At 39.4% G+C, this 22,833-nt stretch overlaps 1 protein-coding gene across 1 annotated transcript in view; it reads left to right on the forward strand.

Annotated features, from left to right (window-relative positions):
- The window catches only part of eif5b (eukaryotic translation initiation factor 5B), a 51,066-nt gene that overhangs the window by 20,389 nt on the left and 7,844 nt on the right, over positions 1–22,833 (forward strand). The window contains exons 9-16 of the mRNA XM_048597956.1: positions 1,835–2,017; positions 5,532–5,693; positions 7,894–8,025; positions 9,017–9,148; positions 9,237–9,313; positions 14,148–14,312; positions 15,058–15,196; positions 15,371–15,532. Of these exons, the coding sequence (XP_048453913.1) occupies positions 1,835–2,017; positions 5,532–5,693; positions 7,894–8,025; positions 9,017–9,148; positions 9,237–9,313; positions 14,148–14,312; positions 15,058–15,196; positions 15,371–15,532 (1,152 nt within the window). The remainder of the gene's footprint in view (positions 1–1,834; positions 2,018–5,531; positions 5,694–7,893; positions 8,026–9,016; positions 9,149–9,236; positions 9,314–14,147; positions 14,313–15,057; positions 15,197–15,370; positions 15,533–22,833) is intronic.

Raw genomic sequence — 22,833 nt, forward strand, 5'->3', positions numbered from 1 at the left:
GTTCTTTTAGGACCCTAGGATGCAACTGTCGACATCAGTGCACTTATCTGCCTTTAGCCCCATTAGTTTATCCAGTGCTACGTCTCTAGTGATCGTGATGGTACTTAATTCCTCACCCATATTCTTTAGCATTAACGAGATGTTCAAAGTACCTTGCATCAGCCTTAACAGTGGAAAATATCCATTTAACTGCTCTACTATTTCCTTCTTAATTATCTTCAAATTCAATTTCTAGGGGACCTATGTTTACTTTGACCTCTCTCTTTATATATTTAAAGAAGTTCTTATTGTCAGTTTTTATATTCTTTGCAAGTATGACCTCATGGTTTATGTTCCCTATCTTTATTATCTTTTTAATCCTCCTTTGCTGGATTGTAAAATTATCCCAGTCTTCAGGGCTAACACTGAATTTTGTCCCCTTTATATATGTTTCTTTTTCTTTCAACTTGAAACTCTGAACATCCTTGCTCAGCCATGATTAGTTTATTCCTCGCTTAGAATTTTTCTTCCTAGCTGGGATGTATTTTTGGTGACAGTCATGAATTACCTCCTTAAATATCTGCCACTAATTGCTTAATCTCAGCTTCTCCACTCTCCACATAACTGATGCCCCTCATCCCATGCTAATAAATTTCTACTTCATCTTCAGGGCATTGATATCCTTCTGAAATTACACTGCCAGAGTTGTATACTGTTCCAACTGAGGTCCAAGCTGATTTTATAAAAAGTTTAGAATTTCCTTTCTTCCCCCAACGTGATGCCTCTGCCAATACAGCCAAAATTTCCATATCTTTATTAGTCCTGCCAGCTGCAGAAATTTGTGTACATGGGCCTCAGGTCTTTCCTCTTGCAGCCTCTTCAAAATCATAACACGAATAGTCTCTCCTCATGTTTCTTGCCAAAATATATAATTTTAAAAAACTCTGCATTAAATTTGCCATTTAAAACATATATGCCCAGACATATAAAATAGAGCAATACTTCTTTAGAACACCATTGCATAATTTCCTCCAGTCTGGAAAAAAAACAGCTGTTCACAAATATAACAGAAAGTGCTGGTGAAACCAAGCAGGTCTAGTAGCATCTGTGGAGCAAAGCACAGATGTAACATTTTGAGTCTGATCTGACTCTCCTTTCGAGCTTCTGCTCTGAAGAGCTTGTACTAGACTCAAAACATTAACTCTGTTTCTCTCTCTACAGATGCAGTTAAACCTGCTGAGTTTCTCCAGTGTTCTGTGTTTACTAAACACAGTTTCTGCTTCTAGTATGGTATCTTTCTGCCTTATGCTGTTTTCTCTTTAATCCCTTGATATTTTGTCTCTAAAATGGACTGTGCAGGGAAAGGATGTATTTCAACAACTGACCTAACTTACTTTCAGCAGCTTCTCCCAGCCTGTGACCTTAACTACAAGACGAGAGTGACATCATCTTGGGATGGTGATTATCTCTTAGTTCCCCTTAATTGCAAGCTAACCTTGTCTTGAAAATCATTCCTTATGACTAATCTAAATCCTAAAATTCCTTGCCTAAACAGATTGAAAGCCAAGGTTGTGAAGTTCAAGAAGGTGGCTATTACAACCATTGAGTGATTGAAGGATGGGAAATGTGACTTTCGCAGTGTTCACTGTATCCGGAGAGATTTTAAAAAATCAACATGTCTAATGAGCAATGCCTTGAGAGTTTCACAAATATTGGAAGTGATTGGTTTTTATCTGTGTGCCAACTTTACATACTGTAATTGATAGAGTGGAAAGTTTCTAACTTAATGATTAAACTACTTAAAGTTCACACTCTTATCTTTACATTGCTAATGGGTTAAATGCATCATTTTTAGGGCCTGAATGCTGCTCTATTCTTTGAGAACAAAGACCCACGTACATTTGTGTCATTGGTTCCTACATCAGCTCACACTGGTGATGGCATGGGAAATCTTATTGCAATGCTGGTGGAACTAACCCAGACTATGCTTGCTAAGAGACTAGCATATTCTATGGAGCTGAGAGCTCAAGTTATGGAGGTAAGTACTCCTGATCAGTTGTAATTTGGTAATTTCCAGTAATTTATAGTTCATCTTAGAAAACATTCCACAGCAGTGTATTTCTAACTTTGATGATAAATAGTAGATTTAAAAAAAACAAAGGAGTGACCTTCCTTTCCTTGCCAAACTATCTCAGCTGTCAAGTGTCTTGCTTGATGCAATGACCACTCATCTGCAAACTTAAAGTTTACATTAGAAGACTGTATATGTGGAATGACAACCTACCTGATGCCTGTTGCTGGGTCAAAATCCTGGAATTCCCTCCCTAATGGCATTGTGGGTCAACCCACAGCAGATGGACTGCAGCGGTTCAAGAAGGCAGCTCACCACCACCACCTCAAGGGCAGCTGGGGACAGGCAATAAATGCTGGCTAATCAGTGACGCCCACATGACATAAATGAATAATTTTCTTTGTTAAAAAATCCCATTTTTGCATAGTCACTGTTGGCAGACGTGTCTCACTGAAGAGGTTATTAGGTAGCTGTCAAGAATAAAAACCTTGTTTCCCATATTTTTTCCTGGATCCCCTTTTTCCTGGTCTCGTTTGAGAGACCAATTTTAGTGTTCTGATTATTGTCTCAGTTGAATCACCATGGATCAGGTATTGAATCAGTTATCTTGCTGGTGTATGTGGTGTGATAGCACAAAATAAGCTTTCAGGAAAGTTCGGCGTAATTCTTTTCCATATTACTTATTTTGTTACATTTTAGAATCTTTTACATGTTTGCTTTTTTAGTTGGTTGATTTAAATGCACAGTAAAGAGCAGTAATGATTATCACCAGCTATCAATGTTGGCTCAGTGATAACATTCTCAAATAAGTCCACAGGTTGTGGATTCAACCATCACCCTAGAGCTTTCAGGAAATAATCCGAGTTGGAACTTCAGTATAGTAATGAAGGAAGATTCCACTATTGGAAGTGGCATCATTCAGATTGTGCTATCAATTGAGACCCGGTTTTCTTGTTATTTGAGGAGTCTGAAGTTTTCCTGATTTCCTATGCAATGTTTATCACTCCTACATTATTAAAACATTTTAGCTGGTTATTTGTACAAATGGTGTTTATGAGATCTTTACTCAGCAAATTGGCGGAGGTGTTTTTATATGTTACGACAGTGACTGCAACTCAAAATACTTGGCAAGTTTTGCGGCAGCTTTGTGTATTTTCTTTATTTTGCTTTTTGTGTGGGGAAACTCATTTTTGATCAGTGTTAAATGCGTTTTATGTTGACCCTATATTTCTGAAAGGGTCTACGAAGCTGCTGGGTCTCCTTATCCAACTGTTCAATCCAGTGAAATTGGAATTTTGCATTACAAAATTAATGAAGGCAATTAATGAAGATTAATAGCTAAACAGCAATATTCCGTGTTGTCCCTGTAATCTGCAAATAAAGTTGACAGATGGAAGCTACATGTTCAAGTGTTCTGTTCACTTTCTTTTGTTTCTCAGCATTACAGCGTCACTGGCTTGGCCTGCATTTATTTCCTGCCCTAATTTGTACATGAGAAAGCAGTGGTGAGCTATCCCCTTGAACTACAGCAGTTCATGTGGTGTAGGTACACCCACAGTGCTGTTAGGAAAGGAGATGCTGCATTTTCATTCAGCAACAGTGAAGAAATGGTGATATGGTCAAGATGGTATTTGGCTTGGATTAGAACTTGCATTTGAGGGTTTTCCCATACATCTGCCCTTGGTCTTGTATTTAATAGAGGTTGCAGGTTTAAAAGTTGCCTTGGTTAGCTGTTGCATTGTGACTTTCAAAAGTTGCATTGTGCCTGAACCCCTGGGTGTCTCTGTTTGACAACAGTATCCAGGGCCATACTGTTAACTGTATAAGCCCTGTCCTGTTTGTTTTGCCAACATGCAATACCTCGCATTTATCCAAATTAAACTCCACCTGCCGCTCCTCAGCCCATTGGCCCAATTGATCAAGATCTCTTTGTAATCTCAGATAATCTTCTTCACTGTCAACTATACCACCAATTCTGGTGTCATCTGCAAGTTTACTAACCATGCCTTCTAAATTCTCATCCAAATTGTTTATATAAATGACAAACAACAGTCGATCCAGCACCGAAACCTGCGGAACACCACTGGTCACAGGCCCCCAATCCAAAAAGCAACCCTCCACAACCACACTGCCTTACTACTCTGTCCTCATTAGTCTTTTTGGTTATATCGTCAAAAAACGTTAGTGAGAATCTATTTTCCCATGCACAAAACCATGCTGATTATCCCTAGTCAGTTCTTGCCTCCCCAAACATATGTAAATCCTATCTCTCGGAATCCCCTCCAATTTATCCACCATTGATGTCAGACTCACCATTCTATAGATCCCAGGCTTCCCCTTACAGCCTTTCTTAAATAAAGGCACAACATTAGCCCCCTTGCAGTCCTTCAATACCTCACCCGTGGCCGTAGATGAAGTAAATATCTCAGGTAGGGGTCCTGCAATTTCTTCGCTAACTTTCCCGTCACATCCAGGTCGACAGAGTAGTTAGATGGTGTTTAGCTTGCTTGCTATCAATAATCAGAGCATTGAATATGAGTTGGGACGTCATGTGTAGTTGTACAGGACATTGGTGAAGCCACTTTTGTAATACTGTGTACAGTTTTGGTCATGCTGTTATATTTTCTCTAGGATATTATTAAATTAGATAGGATGCAGAAAAGATTTACCAGCATGTTACAGGGTCTCGAGGGTTTGAGTTGTAAGGAGAGGCTGGATAGGCTGGGACTTTTTCACTGGAACGTAGGAGGTTGAGGGGGTAAACTTTATAGAGGCTCATAAAATCATGAGGGGCATAGATAAGGTGAATAGCAAAGGTCTTTTCCCTAGGATGGAGGAGTTCAAAACTAGAGCAATATTTAAAGGGGCGTGCTGAGTTTCTCCAGCAGCTTCTGTTTTTTGTTTCAGATCTCCAGTTCTTTGTTTCATTTCACTGTTCTTAATTATTTTGGAAGAGGTGCAGTGAGAGGATGTTATCAGGGCACCAGAACATCCTGTTCATTTTCAAAAGATGTCAGAAGGTTTTATTGATGTCTACCTGAATGAACGGTTATGTTCTCGATTTTAAACATCTGCTGGAAAATGGCACTTTCAACCATGCAAAATCTGTTTTGAACTATTAATGCTCAATGAAGTGTATTGAACAATTATTATAGGCATGTGCTCAAATCATATAAAGGTCTGGATCTGTGCTCTTCAGGCATGTGTGTATTGGCAACTGAACAATATTGATGCATGTCTTCAATAAGATGTTAACCAGATCCAGCTCACACTGTTGGTGCTTATGTCTAAGCAGATAACCAGAGATGACAAAACACCAGGTGACTGCTCATGTTCATAGAACTATATGGCATTGTGACTCAGCAGTATCTGAAAAAAGGAGCCAAAGCAAAAGAAATGACCCAACCCAGAGGTTATGACTGTAACCTCAAATTATATTTTGCAACAGTAAATTTAAGTCTTTTGTCTGAATACTTTCCAGGTAAAAGCACTTCCTGGAATGGGAACGACTATTGATGTGATTCTAATCAATGGAAATATGAAGGAAGGAGATACTATTATTGTTCCTGGAGTTGAAGGTCCTATAGTTACACAGATCAGAGGTCTTCTATTACCACCACCTCTCAAAGAGCTGAGAGTAAAGGTATGGAGCTTTACTTTTTATGGAAAGTAATGCTATGTTATAAAAAATGTTCATGTTTTACCAAGTCTGTAGGTATTATGATAAAACTTAGTTATGTTAATCTTGTATGGCTTTTATGATCACTTTATGCTGTCAAAAAGTTGCAGTGCTATGTCTGTCAGTGTCTCTCCTAATACTGCCCCATTCATCAAATAATCAAACTTCATATTGCATTTTTGAAAATCTGTCAAAATAATATTCAGTCAACTATTTTTGTATTAGTGGAACTGGAAACAGTGTCCACATTTGTGTGAACTGAATGCTTGTGACTTTGGAACTAATTAATTTGTGAGGCTAAACGACTGAGCAACTTTCTCTTCTGATATTTAATGAATAACAAACACTTAGTGAAATCTCTTAACTTGATTGTGTGCAATTAAACCTGAGGGACATAGTTACAACATACGGTTTGGTAACTCACTCAGAGGGATACATGTGCATTGGTCATGACTGGGACAGGAGATGCAGGACTAATCATAAAAATGAACTATGAAAAAATAGAGAATGTTAATCTCCAGAGAACTATTGAAAAAAAGAGTTGAGGGAATCTTTGCTAAAGATCGTAAAGTATTACAGTGGATAAATAAATTGAATTCTCTACCCCAAAGGGCTGTGGAAGCTGAATCGTTAAGCATGTTCAAGGCACCATTCGATAGATTACTGGACATCAAGGAACATGGAGATAGTGTGGGAAAGTAGCATTGAGGTAGATAATTAGTCATGATCTAACTGAATGGGAGAGCAGGCTCAATGGACCTGATCCTGTGTAATTCTGGCAAATAATTTAAATCAAGTCAATTGGATAAGAGAATGTGAATTTCAATACAAGTAAAGTTTTACATGAAAATACAGGAAAAATATTGAAATAGTGTAACAGCTAATATAACAGAGTCAAGCACGGGACTTTCAAAATGCACTTGACAAAGTGAGTTGAGTACTAACTAGATGAAATTTGGTCAAAGTTTTTGGCTTCATGTTCTCATTTCACCTATATAGATACAGCAATATTAAAAGAATTTACTTAATGGTGCAAAACTGATGTTTCTGGAAATAAGCATATTGGACTGTTCCTATTTCTTATGGTTCTGTAATTTTCATTACCACATGTTGAGAATATGATATGTTTGTTGTACACTATTTTAGTGTGAGAATTTTCTTTGTGTTACTGGTGAAATATTTTACTGAAGAGATCCACATGTTAGTGAATTAAATTTACCCCTCTTATATGAGAATAAAATTTGCCTCTGAGCTTATTGTGCGTTCAATAAGGTCACAGCTGACCATCTACTTCAACTCCTGTTTTTATAAAGCATACTCGTATTTCTTCATCCTCTCTGTATCAAAAAATCAACTGCTTTCTGTTTTGAGCATACTCAACAACTGTGCTTCCACAACCCTCTATGATAGAGAATTCAGAATATTTTGGAGAACATGCCTTGACTTGATACCAAAACAAGAAATTAAACTGAATTTGAGTTTTTCTGTTAGCATTATTGAGCTAGCTGACTTCAGTCTGCGTGGTTATTAGTCATGTCAGAGAGGGGAAAATCAGACAGCATTCTTGTACCTGATTGCTACCTTCTATCCTTTCTGAAAATGAACTGAAATTTTTTTTTTTGGTTAATTTGACTGACAATCATTATGAAGAAATGAGCAGATAGTTTGTGTGTGACTAAAACAAAATGTCATCGCTTTTGTTGCCTACCATTGCCACAATCCAAAAGTGGGCAGCACCGTGGCTTAGTGGTTAGCACTGTTGCCTCACAGCATGAGGGATCTAGGTTTGATTCCCACCTTGGGTGACTGTCTATGTGGAGATTGCGTATTCTCCCCATGTCTGCATGGGTTTCCTCCGTGTCCTCCGGTTTCCTCCTACAGGGAGATATGCAGAATAGGTAGATTGGCCATGCTAAATTGCCCTGTGGTGTCCAAGAATGTGCAGGCTAAGTGGATACTAGCCATGGTAATTGGGGAGTTATTGGGATTAGTTTGGGGACTGGGTCTGGGTGGAATGCTGTTTGGAAGGTCGGTGCGCACAGTGGGCCAAATGACCTCTTTCTGCATTGTAGGGGTTTTGATTCTAATGGCTGCATGAAAAAGAATAGAATTTGTAATGACATTTTGGCTTTATGATGATTTTAATGTGTTTCTTTCTTTTCAGAATCAGTATGAGAAACAAAAGGAAGTCTGGGCTGCACAAGGTGTGAAAATTCTTGCCAAAGATCTGGAGAAATCTCTTGCAGGTCTACCACTACTAATAGCCCACAAGGATGATGAAATTGCAGTTCTAAAGGTTTGAATTTTTGTGTGAAAGCATTATCAGTGTATGAAACTTTGTCTAGACTCTTGGGAACGGTGGTTGCGTCTTTACCTCTGAAGTAGGAAGCTTGTGTTCCAGGCCCTCCTGCCCCGGGAGGTGTGTCGTAATATGTCTGAACAGGTTAATTAAAAATACTTAATTGTAAATGTTAAGAATTGCTGAAGTCCCTTGAAAATTGTATTGCTGCCTGTGTGTTATTGATTGTTTTCGTAGATCCTCAGAACTCTAATAATGCGTTGCTTAAAATTAAGTTTCTGTAATCATATAAGCATAAGTTCAATAATTTACTATCAATGAATAAATTTCTCTATATAATAGTATTCGAAATCTGTGCCATTTTCTTCCACAATTGTTTTCTGTATTGTTTTAAAATCCTGATTGTTAGAAGTGATATTCATCCAGATTAGAAGTCAGACTGAAGAAGATTCTCTTTAAAACACCTGCCTCAATACTTGCTGACTTTCCTGTATTAACGTAACCAACTGTATAGTCTACTTTTGGTTATGCTTGAGTTCTTGAGCATTCTGTGTAGTAACTGCTAAACTGTTATTCAGAATCAGATGCATAATTTCACTAAATGAGCTGTACATTTTTTATTTTTGTGAATTCTGAGTTTATTTTAAGATTAAAAGGTATTTAATGGAAAGTTCCCCACTGCATATTATGTGGTTTTAAATTTAGCATTTTGTGTCTGGGTCCTTGTTTAGCGTTATCTTGTGAACATTGTGTTGATGCTGGTGTAAAGTTGAGAATCAATTTGCATAACCAGTATGGCGCAGATTTTGGAGAAATGAGATCAATATGTAGTGTGTCTGGAAATGTATTTTTTTTATAATTGTAATTGTCCTTCCCTGCTATTGTATCTGCCTGCTTTTATCTTTAAAAGTCACATAATATGTTCAATATCAAGTTTGAAGATGTGTCCATAATGTAATTTGAAATCTTGTCATGCTATTGTTGGTAGGATGAACTTGACCACGAACTAAAGCAGACATTGAATTCTATTAAACTTGAGGAGAAGGGTGTCTATGTACAAGCCTCTACATTGGGCTCCTTGGAAGCTCTCTTAGAATATCTTCGGGCCTCAAGTGTGCCAGTAAGTATTGTCGCGTGAAATTTCTACTGTTATTTGTTTGAATTACCTTAAATATAAAACTAAATCTGTCCTCTTCCTTCTGTCATAGTATGCTGGAATTAACATTGGACCTGTGCATAAGAAAGATGTAATGAAAGCTTCAGCGATGCTCGAACACGATCCTCAGTAAGTTCTAAACACATCTGTTGTAATAATCCAAACTTCTTTTTACATAAAGAAACTGTTGCCTCATGTTGATTTATTTAAAGTGTAGTGCGAAGTTCTGAAATTTGAAACCTTTTTAACTAGTCATTGTTCTACTATGTAAAAAGTTTTTTACTGTGGGAGTTCCAGTGGCACGACTGTAGAAATCCAAAGCTCACGCTGTCACTGCCCCTTAAACCATTCTTTACTGCCAAATTTTTCTGGTTGCCAGAACAAGGAGCTCTGCTAGAAGAGTTTACATTGTAACATAAGGAGCAGGAGGAGGCCGTCTGGCTCTTCAAACATGCTCCACCATTCAGTATGATTAAGGCTGATCCTTGACTTCAGTACCTGTTCATTTCCTGTCATAACTCCTCAGAAAATTTCTAATAAGCTATACAGGCTAGATGTTGGGAAGTCTGGAACAAGGCGTTAACAGTTTCAGGATAGGTGTAGGCGTTTAAGACTGAAATGAGAAATATCTTCACTTGGAGGGTGGTCAATCTGTGGAATTTACGACCGAATCACTGATGCCAGATCACTGAGTATTTTCAAGAAAAAGATTGCAAGTTTTTTAGATTATAAGGGCATAATGGGATATGGAGAGAAAGGGGAATTTGGCTTTGAAATGGAGAATTAGTCATGATGATATTGAATGATAGAGCAGTCTGAAAGGGCTGAATGGCCTGCTCCTGTTCCTGGCTTGTGTTTACATCTATTCAAGCATTATCGTTGACATGAGCAATAGCTCTTGCAGGGAGATACTAAGAACTGCTGATGCTGGAATCAGAGATAAGTGTGGAACTGGAGGAACACAGCAGGCCAGGCAGCATCAGAGGAGCAGGAAAGTTGAGTTTATGATCGGGACCCTTCTTCAGCTGAAACATTAACTTTTCTGCTCCTCTGATGCTGTCTGGTCTGCTGTGTTCCTCCAGCTCCACACTGCGTTAGCTCTAATAGGGAGCTGTTTTGTCAGCTTGGTTTTACATCTTAAAATTACCATTAATGTTTTTCCATCAAGCATGTTGTGAAGTTTGATTTGTCATCATCACTAGAACTGTTTTTGAACACCTCAATTCCACAGTTTGGCTCTGGGCATATTGAAATTTATAGGTGCTTCATCCTTATTGCTGATATGACTTATTTGATCCTCATTTTTGCTGCTGTCTGATAAATCATTTGAAAGTAGAAGTTTGGGGATCAATGTCACTTGGTTGTCTGAGTATGCTTGGTCTTTTGCTACAATACTAGACTTGTGCCTTCCGTAAAGTGGCTGCACTAACTAACTATTGGGCGAAACTTTCCTATACCCTGAAAAACATGGGAATTGATGAGTCTGTATGGCAAGTACAAAAAAAAAAATTCTTGACATACAAAGGAAGCGTCCAATTTTCCATCCGAGGTTTCAATGGCTGGATGCAAATCTCACTCATGTATGGTGAAGGGCCTATTTACATGTATTAACATTTTATTTGTACGCAAGTTGTTATTTTCCCAGGTAGTGGCAAAAAATTAGATGGTGATGATCCCAACTTGAAAGTCGGAGTTGATACCTGGTGGCTCCAGGTCATTTGCCCAGCACTGCTCAACACATTTGGGCATGTGCCATGAGCAGTGACTGCCAGCGAGATTGGTAATAAACACAATAATGACACATCTGAGTCAGCTGTAATAGTTCACCAGCTCAATACTGCACTTTGGAGTGCACTGACACTTTCACGTTGTTGCCAGGGCACGCTGTGCAGGGACATCTAGTGTTTTGGAACAGGGTGCATATCAGGGCTTTTAACTTTCTCTCTTAGTGTTCAATCGCTTTTACCTATCCTGGATGCTCACAGCATCACTGCCTTGCCTTTTTGTGCATTACTGCCTCACTCAGATCGTCAAGGCTAAAAGTACTCTTGCCTTGCCTTTCCTTTTAATGCAGACACAAAACTGGGCAGCAATCATGTTTGGCAGATGTGATTAGTTGCAGTGTTGGGAGTTGAAGATTTGTATGTTATGATCTGGAGAGTAGGCCACTATCAGTTATGCCAGTCCAGGGATTTGCAGTCAGTCCGTTGGGGACCGGCACAGAAGTTAATCAGGAGTCTTGTCAGTCATCAAATGGGAATGTCCTTCCAAGTCAGACCATTGGAATGGGCCACCACCAGCACTGCAGGTCTGTTCACTGAAAGTCAAGCGAGGTTTCAGCAGCGACTGCAATGATGGGTAAGTTGAGGAAGTCAATTGTGGGGATTACAGACAACAGAATAGGATGCAACATAGGCATTAGTTGGGAATAGGAACTATTTCTCATAAGGTTAAGAGGTGATATAGCATCCTAAGGCACAGATTAGTGCAAGGCTGGACATTAATTGATCACACCCTCTGGCTTTAATAGTGGGAAACAGTGCAAAACACTTCAGCGTAGCTAAACAGTAGGCATGTAGTTTATGGAATGGGGTATGCGTTTCAGTTTTTTCTGTAAAGTCCTGCTGCAATCACCAGATTTGTTTCTGCTCTCACTCTCGTGCTAGCTGTTGCTCCTCGTCTCACTTTCTCACTCTGATGAAACCATTCTGTCAGTATTTACCATGTCAAGCCCCTTTTGAACCTGACATGTTTCTTTGGGTAGACTCCCAACCATTTAGGTTTTGCTCAAACGACAGTCCCTCCATACCAGAGATTGTCCTAGTGAACTTTCTCCGAAATGTTTCAAATGAAATGATATCTTTCCGTCAATAAGGGGACCAAAACTGCTCTCGGCACTGCAGATGTGATCTCATCGGCACTTTGTACAGTTGCAGTAAGGCTTCCCTACTCTTGCATTCCGAACCCCTTGTAATAAGGGCCAACATTTCATTAAGCTTTCTTGATTACCTTCTGCATCTATGTGCGACCTTTCTACATTTAATTCATAAGCGCTCCCAGGTCCCTTTTTATGTTGCAGCTGTCTGCAGTTTTTCTCCATTTAAATAATACTCTGTGCTTTTGTTCTCCTTTCCCAAATGAACAACTTCACATTTTACCGTTTGCCAACTTATGTAACCTATCAGTCTTTCTCTGTACACTGTATCTCTTACAACCTGCCTAAACATCTATTTGTTGTCTGCAAATTTGACTACAGTGCATTTGGTTTCTTCAAGTCACAATCTGTTCTACTCACCTCTCCTCCCCTTTGTCAATAGCGTAATGTTCATCTTTTACCAGCATATTTTAGTTCTGAGAAAAGAGCCATCCATTCATTTAACGGAAAACAGCTACAGAAGCACATTATTTCTCATTTGATTGTATTTCTTAACAGTATTCTGAGAAGTTAGCCATCCTAGGTATAGTCTCTTGATTGGATGGAAACCTTAACCTCTTAGCCATCTTAATAGTTGCACAATCTTTGGAGATCGATGTAGCTAGCCATCTTAGAAAAAGTATGTTTTTGCCTCAGCTGAATTCTTCCTATCCCATATATAGCATACATTTCATTTTACTGCAAAACCACTGAAATCAACTTTTCTAGCCTTCGGATGCAAATTTGCAGAAGAGTTAAAAGATTGATCATACGTTCATACAGGATAGAAGAGGCCCTTCAGCTCATTGATCTTGTACTGCCAAAAATACTCCACTACTTACACTCGTCCCATAGCCTTGAATGTTATGATACTTCACATGCCCACATCCTTTGAAAAGGTTGTGAGGTTACCTACCTCAAATACCCTCCCACGCAGTGCATTGCAGAGCCACCACTACCCTTTGGTGAAATGTTTTACTGAAATCCCCTGTCAACCTCCTACCTTTACTTTAAAAGTGTGCTCCCTCGTTCTTTTCCTTTTTGACTAAGGGAAACAGCTGCTTTCTTCCCTGCCTGTCCATGTCCCTCATAATCTTATACACCTCTACCATATCCCCTGTCAGCTTTCTCTGCTTCAAAGAAAACAGCCCAAGCTTATCCAGTCTCTATTCATAGCTGAAATGCTCCATTACAGGCAACATCCTGGTGAATCTCCTCTGTACCCCACCCCCTGCAGTGTAATCACATCCATCCTACAGTGTGGTAACCAGAAATGCGCACAGAATTCCAGTTGTGACCTAACCAAAGTCTTGTACAGCTCCAACGTAACCTCTCTGCTCCTATAATCTATGCATTGACTGATTTAAAGGCAAGTGTCCCGTATATCTTCTCTAATAATCTGTCCCACCACCTTCGGGAATGGATATTTTTGCAGTGAAGTATGGTTACTTACATTAGAAATTGACTTGTGCTAATCTAATTGCGCACCAAAACACAAGTGCAACCAGTTTAATTACAGTTATAAAGTCAGGTTTGTAAGGCCTAAAATTGGAAGCCTCATTCCGTTTTGGACATCATGTAGGAAGTGTTCTGCTGATATTTTCTTGTGGTTTTATCTGCGAGAAAGGAATTTAACTTTAAGAAACTGTTGTGTTTCTTTAAGATTGTACTTGTGATTAAAATTGTGATTAACAAACAGGAAATTGACAAAGTAGAAGGAAGAAGGTTCCTCACTTTAAAATAGGGCCACTTAAGCTTTGAATCAAAGCAAAGTTTCATTAAAGGACATCCAGGACATTGTTTCCCCATACAGTTAAAAATTGTGATACAATCTTCCTTGAGGTTTTTGAGAGAAGAATAAGGGTACTGATGGATAGAGGGAGAGGACAAAAAAAACACAACATCCATGTCTAACAAAGTGGTCGAATAGGCTTCAAGATGTAGGTTCCTTCTATAGTAAAATTTAGGTTTATGTACTGCAACAATTTCCGATTTTCAATATTGAATAATGTAATGTTCTGAAGTAACTTCTTCATCCCATTTTTATAGATTTTCAGTTATCCTTGCTTTTGATGTGAAGGTTGAGCGAGATTCCCAGGAGCTTGCTGATACACTTGGGGTCAGGATCTTCAGTGCAGAAATTATCTACCATTTATTTGATGCTTTCACAAAATACAGACAAGATTACAAAAGACAAAAGCAAGAAGAATTCAAGTAAGTTCACTACTTGAATAACTATTTGGGATTATATGCGCATTGCTATTTAACTTCTACAAAACGTATAGAGACTCTAATAGTTTTTGGTGACTTCTATTGACAGGAGCTTTTTTTTTTTTTTTTCGAAAACTCAGTTACATGACTGCATTTCCAAAAAAAAAAAAAAAAATTACGAAATGTTATACATGTTCTTTTACTGGGGTGCTCACTTCTATGTAAGTACAATCATGAATGATTGGAACAACTGGCTCTGCAGACATGGACTTAATTGAACTGAAACAACAGGTAGGATCTCAGAAACGCCTTGAAGTAGCAGGCCTGGCAACATCTGTGGAGTGGGCAGTAGTTAATGAAATACTCTTCTGATGAAAGATCACAGACCTGAAAAGTTAGCCCTACTTCCTCCTCACATATGCAATTTGTTATTGTTCAAGATTGCCAACATCCACAGTTTTTTGGTTGATACTATTGAAAAGTTAACTGTTTCTGTTTTCATACATGTTGCCAGATTTGCTGAGTAGTTCCAACAATATCCTGTTTTTATTTCAAATTTCAAGCATTTGCACTGTTTTGATTTTGTTGCCTCATAGAAGTGAGTTTAGGTGGTTAACTGGGTAGTGATATGCTTAGTTAATTATTTTAAGGTCTGAACATGAGAATTTTTCATACAAAGATCTAATATCCTACGTTTTTAATATTTTTCACTATGTTTAAATATCTAAATTTTCCTTCCCTTTTGTAGGCATGTAGCCGTTTTTCCTTCAAAACTGCGCATTATCCCTCAGTTCATTTTCAATTCTCGTGACCCAATTGTAATAGGAGTTTCTGTGGAAGCTGGCCTTCTGAAACAAGGCACCCCTGTGTGTGTTCCTTCAAAAAATGTAAGTTTACGCAAGTTTTCTACGGGTAATGAAAAAATACTAGTTTTAGTTTACGTTTTAGTTTACATTGATTCCAGTTTATATTTTTGAACAGATTTCAATTGTTAACATCTATACAAACTGTTCTGTTTTTAGTCAGTAGTCTGCTCAAGCTAATTATTTATCTTTTTCCAGTTTATTGATATTGGAATTGTTACTAGTATTGAAGTGAATCATAAACAAGTTGATGTTGCTCGAAAAGGCCAAGAGGTCTGTATTAAAATAGAACCCATTCCGGGAGAATCGCCAAAAATGTATGGGCGGCACTTTGAAGCTACAGACTTCATTGTCAGTAAGGTATGATATTGTTCTGTAAAGAAGAATAAATGATAAGCATATTTTCCTGTCTTTCTACAAAATGGATTATAACTTTAAAATTACTATTTAGGAAGATTCCCCAAAAGACTGAAAACAAGCACAGAAATTTTCATGTTGCTAGGTGTATAGCTTGTCTAGGATGGAATGGGCAAAGTACTCAACTTAATGATGCCCATTAAGTTTTTAATATTCTTACTGTAGGTGAATACGTCTGAACAGACCTAATTATTCAGAGTGGAGAAAAGATTGAACTCCATATCTACTTTAGAAACTATGAAGCTTCAGCAAAGACATGTAATTAGCTCCACTACTGTAGAATTAATTAGTTTACTTACACCAGTTCACTAACTTAACCCATTCTCCAGTCAACTGCAACAACTGTGCACCCTAAAAAGTTTAAGATTTTCAAATCTAATTGAAATTGTTTGTAGCCGTAACCAGTTGCTGCTTTTTTGTTTCAATAAATAGGTGTTCCTTTGCTTGAGCGGTGTCTTAAGCTGACTGCAATTTTCATGTTGTCATTTGGTACTGAAACTTCTAGCTGATGCTTTACCACGAATGGTATAGATGCTAATTTGCAGTGTTAGTGCTCCTTTTTGCCAAAGAGAGTGACTCAAAATGATTGCTAATAAATCAGAACTGCTGGATGCAAGCCTTGATGTAAACCCTGTAGAACTGCTTCTGATATGCAGTGCTTCTACTTCTGTTCATTCCTAAAATTTTACAGATTATTTAAGAATCAATGCTTTATGTATTGTATCAAATTTACACTTCAAGTGAAACATTTTGGGGAGCATCCCTTGATCTTTGAAAGATGAGACAATTCAGTTTTCAGCAATATCTTGATATTGTAACTGCTTTTGACAATTAATTCAAAGGTTTAATTTTTGTTCTGCAGATATTAGGCATAAATCCTATCTTAAAACCAAAAGAACTGCAGGTGCTGGAAATCAGAAACAAAAACAGAAATTGCTGGAAAATCTTAGCAGGTCTGGCAGCATCTGTGAAGAGAAAGCAGAATTAACATTTCAGGTCCAGTGACCTTGATAACTGATTGCAGCTAGGAAAAGGTTGGTATTTATTCAAGTGATGGGGTGGGGGGAGGGGAAGGAGTAAACGACAGGTATAGATAGAGCCCAAAGAGGGGGGAAAAACTGGTTGCCCTGTCTGCGCTTCGTTTCCCCAATATAGAGGAGACCACATCTGCCCTTTTACTTCCTCCCTCCTTACCACTGAAACAATGCCCCAGACGCACCCTCCAGGTGAAGCAGTGCTTTACCTTCACCTCACTAGTCTAATTTACTGTATTTGCTGCTCGCCATGTGGTCTCCTGTACGTTGGGAAAACGAAGCCCAGACTAGGTGACTGCTTTGCAGAACACCTACATTCTGTCTGCAAAAATGGCCCTGAGCTTTCAGTTGCCTGCAATTTCAACACACCACCATGTTGCCTGGCCAGCATCTTTGTCTTGGGCTTGCTGCAGTGTTTCAGCGAAGCTTAACGTAAGCTGGAAGAACACCTCATTTTCTGCTTGGGAACTCTACAGCCTTCTGGACGCCATATCAAGTTCAACAATTCTAGGGTTTGAGCTCTTTCTCCCATGTCCTTACCCCAACTCCCATACACCAGGCCTTGTCATCAAATGGGCTGCCACCATGAACAACCCATTGTCAGCTGCTAGCAGCTGTTCATTCTCTTTACCCAGTCCTTTGTCTAATTGTTTTTCTGTCTCTTTTGACCTCTATCTCCACCAATCGTATCCTCCCCCCACCCCTTCCTCTTCTGTATGTATACCAATCTTTTCCTAGCTACAATCAGTTCTGAAGAAAGGTTACTGGACCTGAAGTGTTAATTCTGCTTTCTCTCCACAGATGCTGCCAAACCTGCTGAGATTTTCCAGCAATTTCTGTTTTTATTTATAAATTCTAGCTTCATTGATTCTGAGGAAACAGCATGATGAGCAAGCATGTGAAATATTATCATGATATCGCATTTAGACTGCTGCAGATGAAAGTGACACTCAACCTTTAGCTGTTATTCTTTGCCATTGTATTGTGTATTATTGGACTACATTTTCCAGAATATGCGTGCATGTAGAACCGGAACCGGCCTTTTGACCTACTATGTCTGTGCTGACTATGATGCCATTCTAATCTAATTCCATCTGCCCACACATGGTCCATGTCCTTGTATTCCTGCCTATTCATGTGTCTGTCTAAATGCCTCTTAAACATTGCCATCATATTTGCTTCTACCACCTTCTCTGGCAGCTCATTCCAGGCACCTACTGCTCTCTGTTTTGAAAAAAGTACCTTGCCTTGCATGTCTCTCTTGCATTTCCCCTCTCATGTTAAATCTACGTGTCGTGGTTTTTGATGTTTCCACCCTGGGAAAAAGACTCTGACTATCCACTGTATCTATGCCTCTCATAATTTTATTTGTTTTTATATACTTCTGTCAGGACACCCTTCAATCTCCAGTGTTCTAGCGGAAACAATCCAAGTTTGTCCAACCTCACTTTATAGCTAAAACTTTTCAATCCGGGCAACATTCTGGTTAGCCTCTTTTGCACCCTCTCCAAAATTGGCACACCCTTACAATAGTGTGGCATCCAGAACTGCATGCAAAACTCCAAATGCGGCTTAACTAAAATCTTGTCCAACTGCAATATGATATGCCACCTTGTAGGCACAGTGCCCCAACTGATGAAATCAAGTGTGCCGCATGCTGCTTTGTCCACCTTATCCACTTGTGTTGACACTTTCAGGGAGCTAAGGACTTGCATCTCAAAATTTCTATATATCAGTGCCCCATAAGGGTCCTGTCATTTACTATATACTTTGCTCTTACATTTGACCTCCCAAAATGCATCACCTCTCACTTGTCCATATTAAACTCCATCTGCTATTTCACCACTCAGTTTTCGAACTGATCTATAATTCTGTTATAACTTTTAATAGCTTTCCTCAGTATCCACAACTGCACCAACTTCTGTGTTGTCTGTAAACTTATAATCAGACCACCTACATTTTTATCCAAATCATTTATATAAATTACAAATGACAGGTCCAAATGCTGATCTGTGTGGAACACACTGGTCACAAACATCCAGAAAACCACCCCTGCACAACTGCCTTCTATGACCAAGCCAATTTGTATCCAATTTTACATGTGACTTAATCTTCTGGACCAGCCTAACATGAGGGACCTTGTCAAATGCTCTAACAAAGTCCATGTAGACCACATCCACTAACCTGCCCTGATCAACTATCTTCATCACTTCTTCAAAAAACTCAAATTTGTGAGACAAGACCTCCCTTGCATAAAGCCATGCTGACTATCCCTATTAAGTCCTGTCCCTAAGAATCTTCGCCAGTATATGTTTCAATGAGATCACCTCTCATTTTTCTTCTGGTTTGGCTACATCTGGAGTATTGTGTCCAGTTCTGGTCACCTCATTACAGAAAAGATGTGGAAGCGTTGGAAAAGGTACAGAGGAGATTTACCACGATGTTGCCTGGAATGGAGGGAAGGTCTTACGAGGAAAGATTGAGAGCTAGGGCTTTTCTCTTTAGAACGACGAAGGATGAGAGATGACTTGATTTGGTGTACAAAATGATCAGAGGTATAGGTAGAGTGGACAGCCAGAGACTTTTTCCTCGTGTGGAGGTAGCTATTACAAGGGGGCATAGTTTTAAAGTGAGTGGAGGTAGATATAGGGGAGACGTCAGAGGTAGGTTCTTTTCTCAGAGTGGTAGGGGCATGGAATGCATTGCCGGAGAGCATAGTGGAGTTGGCCTCATTAGGGGCATTTAAGCGGCTATTAGATAGGCATATGGATGATAGTGTAAGGTAGGGGTGGAGGTTAGGTAGACCTTAGGATTAAGGTAAAAGTTCGGCACAACATCGTGGGCCGAAGGGCCTGTACTATGCTGTACTGTTCTATGTTCTATCACTAATGTAAGGCTCACCAGCCTATAATTTTTTGGATTATCCCTATTGCCTTTCTTTAACAAAGGAACAGCATTGGTTGTTTTCCGGTATTCTGGGGCCTCCCCTCTGGCTAAAGAAGATACAAAAGTCTTTGTCAAGGCCACAGTATTCTCTTCCCTTGCTTCCATCATTATCCCAGGATAGATCTCATCAGATCCTGGGGCCTTAACTACCTTAGTGTTTTTGAAGACACTCAACATCATCACCACCTTGATATTCTAGGGCATATTGATATTAACACCCCTCCCTAATTTTACCACCTTCCATGTCCTTCTCAGTGAATACCGATGCGATGTACTCCTTAAGGACTTCACCCACTTCCTCTGGCTTCATGTATAAATTCCCTCCTTTTGTCCTTGAGTCAACCTACACCTTCCCTAGTTACCCTCTTGCTCCTATTATACATATAACATGTCTTGGAATTCTCCTTAATCCTACTTGACAAGAATATTTCATGGCCTCTTTTAGCTATCCTAGTTCCTTGTTCTTTTCTGCTGCCTTAGTATTCCTCTATGATTTCGTAGAATCGTAGAATCCCTACAGCGTGCGAGCAGGCCATTCAGCCCATCGAATCCACACTGACTCTCCAAAGAGCACCCCTCCAACCCCATCCCTGTAACGTTGCATTTCCAATGGCTAATCAAACTAGCCTGGACATTATGGGCATTAAGTATGGCCAGTCCACCTAACCTGCATATCTTTGGACCAGAGCACCCAGAGAAAATCCATGCAGATAAGGGGAGAATGTGCAAACTCCACACAGACAGTCGCTGGAGGTTGGAGAGGAATCGAACCTGGGTTCCTGATGCTGTGAGGCAACAGTGCTAACCACTGAGTCACCATGCCGCCCCAGTTTGTTTCTTAAATCTTACATATGCTTCATTTTTTTTTGTGGTTCATACATAATTCCAGACACTGAAAAATATAGTCAATAGTAGTTAAATAGAATGCCAAGGCCTGATCGGCATACTGTGTGAAATTGAGATTTGTATTCTCCGTATCAGGTATTTTGTACGGTCACTTGGAGTATGTCTAAATACTGCTGCAGTTATGTCTTTCTTGTCAACCACTGGTGCTAAACATTGTTTTTCTTTCTATTATTATTTTCTGCTCTGCATGTATGTCTGTTCCTGGTACTGTGTATGTAAGTAGGATTCATGCTATAAGCATGGGATCTGATGATAGACTTGAATGTAAGATTCTTCTGTATCACAGTTGTATGTCTCCAGCATGGTGGAATTTGTTTACTTTCTTTGCTCTCAAAGATGACTGTTCAGTTGCCTTGTTCGTACTTTAAAGCATGTTCAATCCACTTGTAGGGGCAGGTTTTATTCCATGGTCCTATCTGAGTTTAGGACAGGTAGTTGTAGCCACAAGTTTTGTAAATGATGTTTCTTTCAAACCTGCATGATGTAGTAATCAGTTCAGATTCATTCTGTTTTGAATTTTAGTGAGATTATTGCACTGGCACCAAATGTGTTTCAGTTTGCATTAATTGAAATGAAGTTCCATCTTTCATTCTTGTATGCTATGGGCTATTTACAGGAGAGTTCAGAATTTTGCTCTGAACAGCTTGGGTCCACATCAACAGCATCAAGCTGATGTTGCACGTGCATGTACGGACGTACACTGCAACACAGATTCTGTCATAGCTGGCTGACATGACTGGGGACAGGGAGGTTCGTGTGTGCCTGCTTTAGCTCCCATCTGCATGGTGGAAACACATGCTCTGTTCTTGGATATCCACATTTCTGGAGAACAATTCAGAGTCTGTCAATTTATTGATCCAATTGCTTTAGTCAAGTTGATGATGCAATGAAGAATCCTTGGTGGTGTTCTCAACATTGTTTTTTGGATTTGTCTGGCAATAAAGACCGTGTCAGAGGTTCCTCTGCAAGCTCTAAATTCACTCTTTGCTTCTGGTGGGATTGTTCCAGCCACATGAAATGGACACACTGGTAGAATGAAGTTTCAGCATTTTCCCTGGTCTGGAAAATCACTCGATAGTTTCCACAACATGATGTATTTCTTTTCTTGAAGGTATTTACAACTGTCACATTCTTGAAGTCGTGGTTGAGTTCTTTTCCTCCGAAACCTGCAGAATGAGTGCATGTTCTCTTGATTTGAGTAGAAGACCGTCAGCTTTAAAGACCCATTATTGCTATAGGCTTTGTTGTTTTTAATCTGTTTGCTTTTTGCAGTTTTACTATTGATGATGGTCCACCACGGATTTTACCACAGGGTGGAGGATAGATTGAGAGTTGCATCAAGGTTGAGACATTAATCTCTCTTGAACATTTTGTTCTTGTGATGTCTTAGTGTTAGCTAGATGTTCATTACTCACTGAACAAGTCAATGATCTGCCCAGCAAAATTCAGTCCCATGCATGGAAAAGGTGATGCAGACATCACTTAGATCTTTGACTCAATAATGACAGAAAGAAGTTGGACAGCCTACTTTGGTACACTTTTTCTAGCCCTTTCCTCAGTTTAGGTGAATGGAGGATATCTAGATGAGTGTTCAAAGACACCTCTGTCCCAGCGATCTTGTGCATCTAATGCTAGTGTGTATATTGACTAGGGATTCCTAGGTTCACAGGTCTGACCGTATCTCAGTAAGTCATAGGCTGTACAGCATGGAAACAGGCCCTTTGGTCCAATTCGTCCATGCTGACCAGATATCCTCAATAAATCTAGTCCCATTCGGTCCATATCCCTCTAAACTCTTCCTATTCATATACCCATCTAGATGCCTGTTAAATGTTGTAATTGTACAAGTCTCCATCACTTCCTCCTGCAACTGGTTCCACCCTCTGCGAAAAACATTTGCTCCTTAGGTCCCTTTTAAATTTTTCCCCTCTCACCTTAAATCTATGCCCTCTAGTTTTGGATTCCCCGACCCAAGGTACAAGACCTTGGCTATCCACCCTACCCATGCTTCTAATGATTTTATAAACTTCTATAAGTCATCCCACAGCCTGTGATACTCCAGGGAAAATAGCCCAGCCTATTCAACTTCTCCATACAGCTCAAACCCTTCAACCCCGGCAACATCTTTGTAAATCTTTTCTGAACCCTTTCAAGTTTCACAACATCCTTCCTATAGCAGGGAGACCAGAATTGCATGCAGTATTCCAGTGTCAAGAATAGAACCAAAGAGGGCACTCCATGCTGAATCAAACCCCAACGCCGGCATCACTGAGTGCTGTACTCCATCTCGAGGGTGATGTGGGATTGAACAATTCAAAACGAGGAGGATATAAAGTGGTAATGGAGGGTTGGGTGGTG

This window comes from Rhincodon typus, chromosome 6 (assembly GCF_021869965.1).
Source record: "Rhincodon typus isolate 14 chromosome 6, sRhiTyp1.1, whole genome shotgun sequence".
NCBI classification, from domain to species: domain Eukaryota; kingdom Metazoa; phylum Chordata; class Chondrichthyes; order Orectolobiformes; family Rhincodontidae; genus Rhincodon; species Rhincodon typus.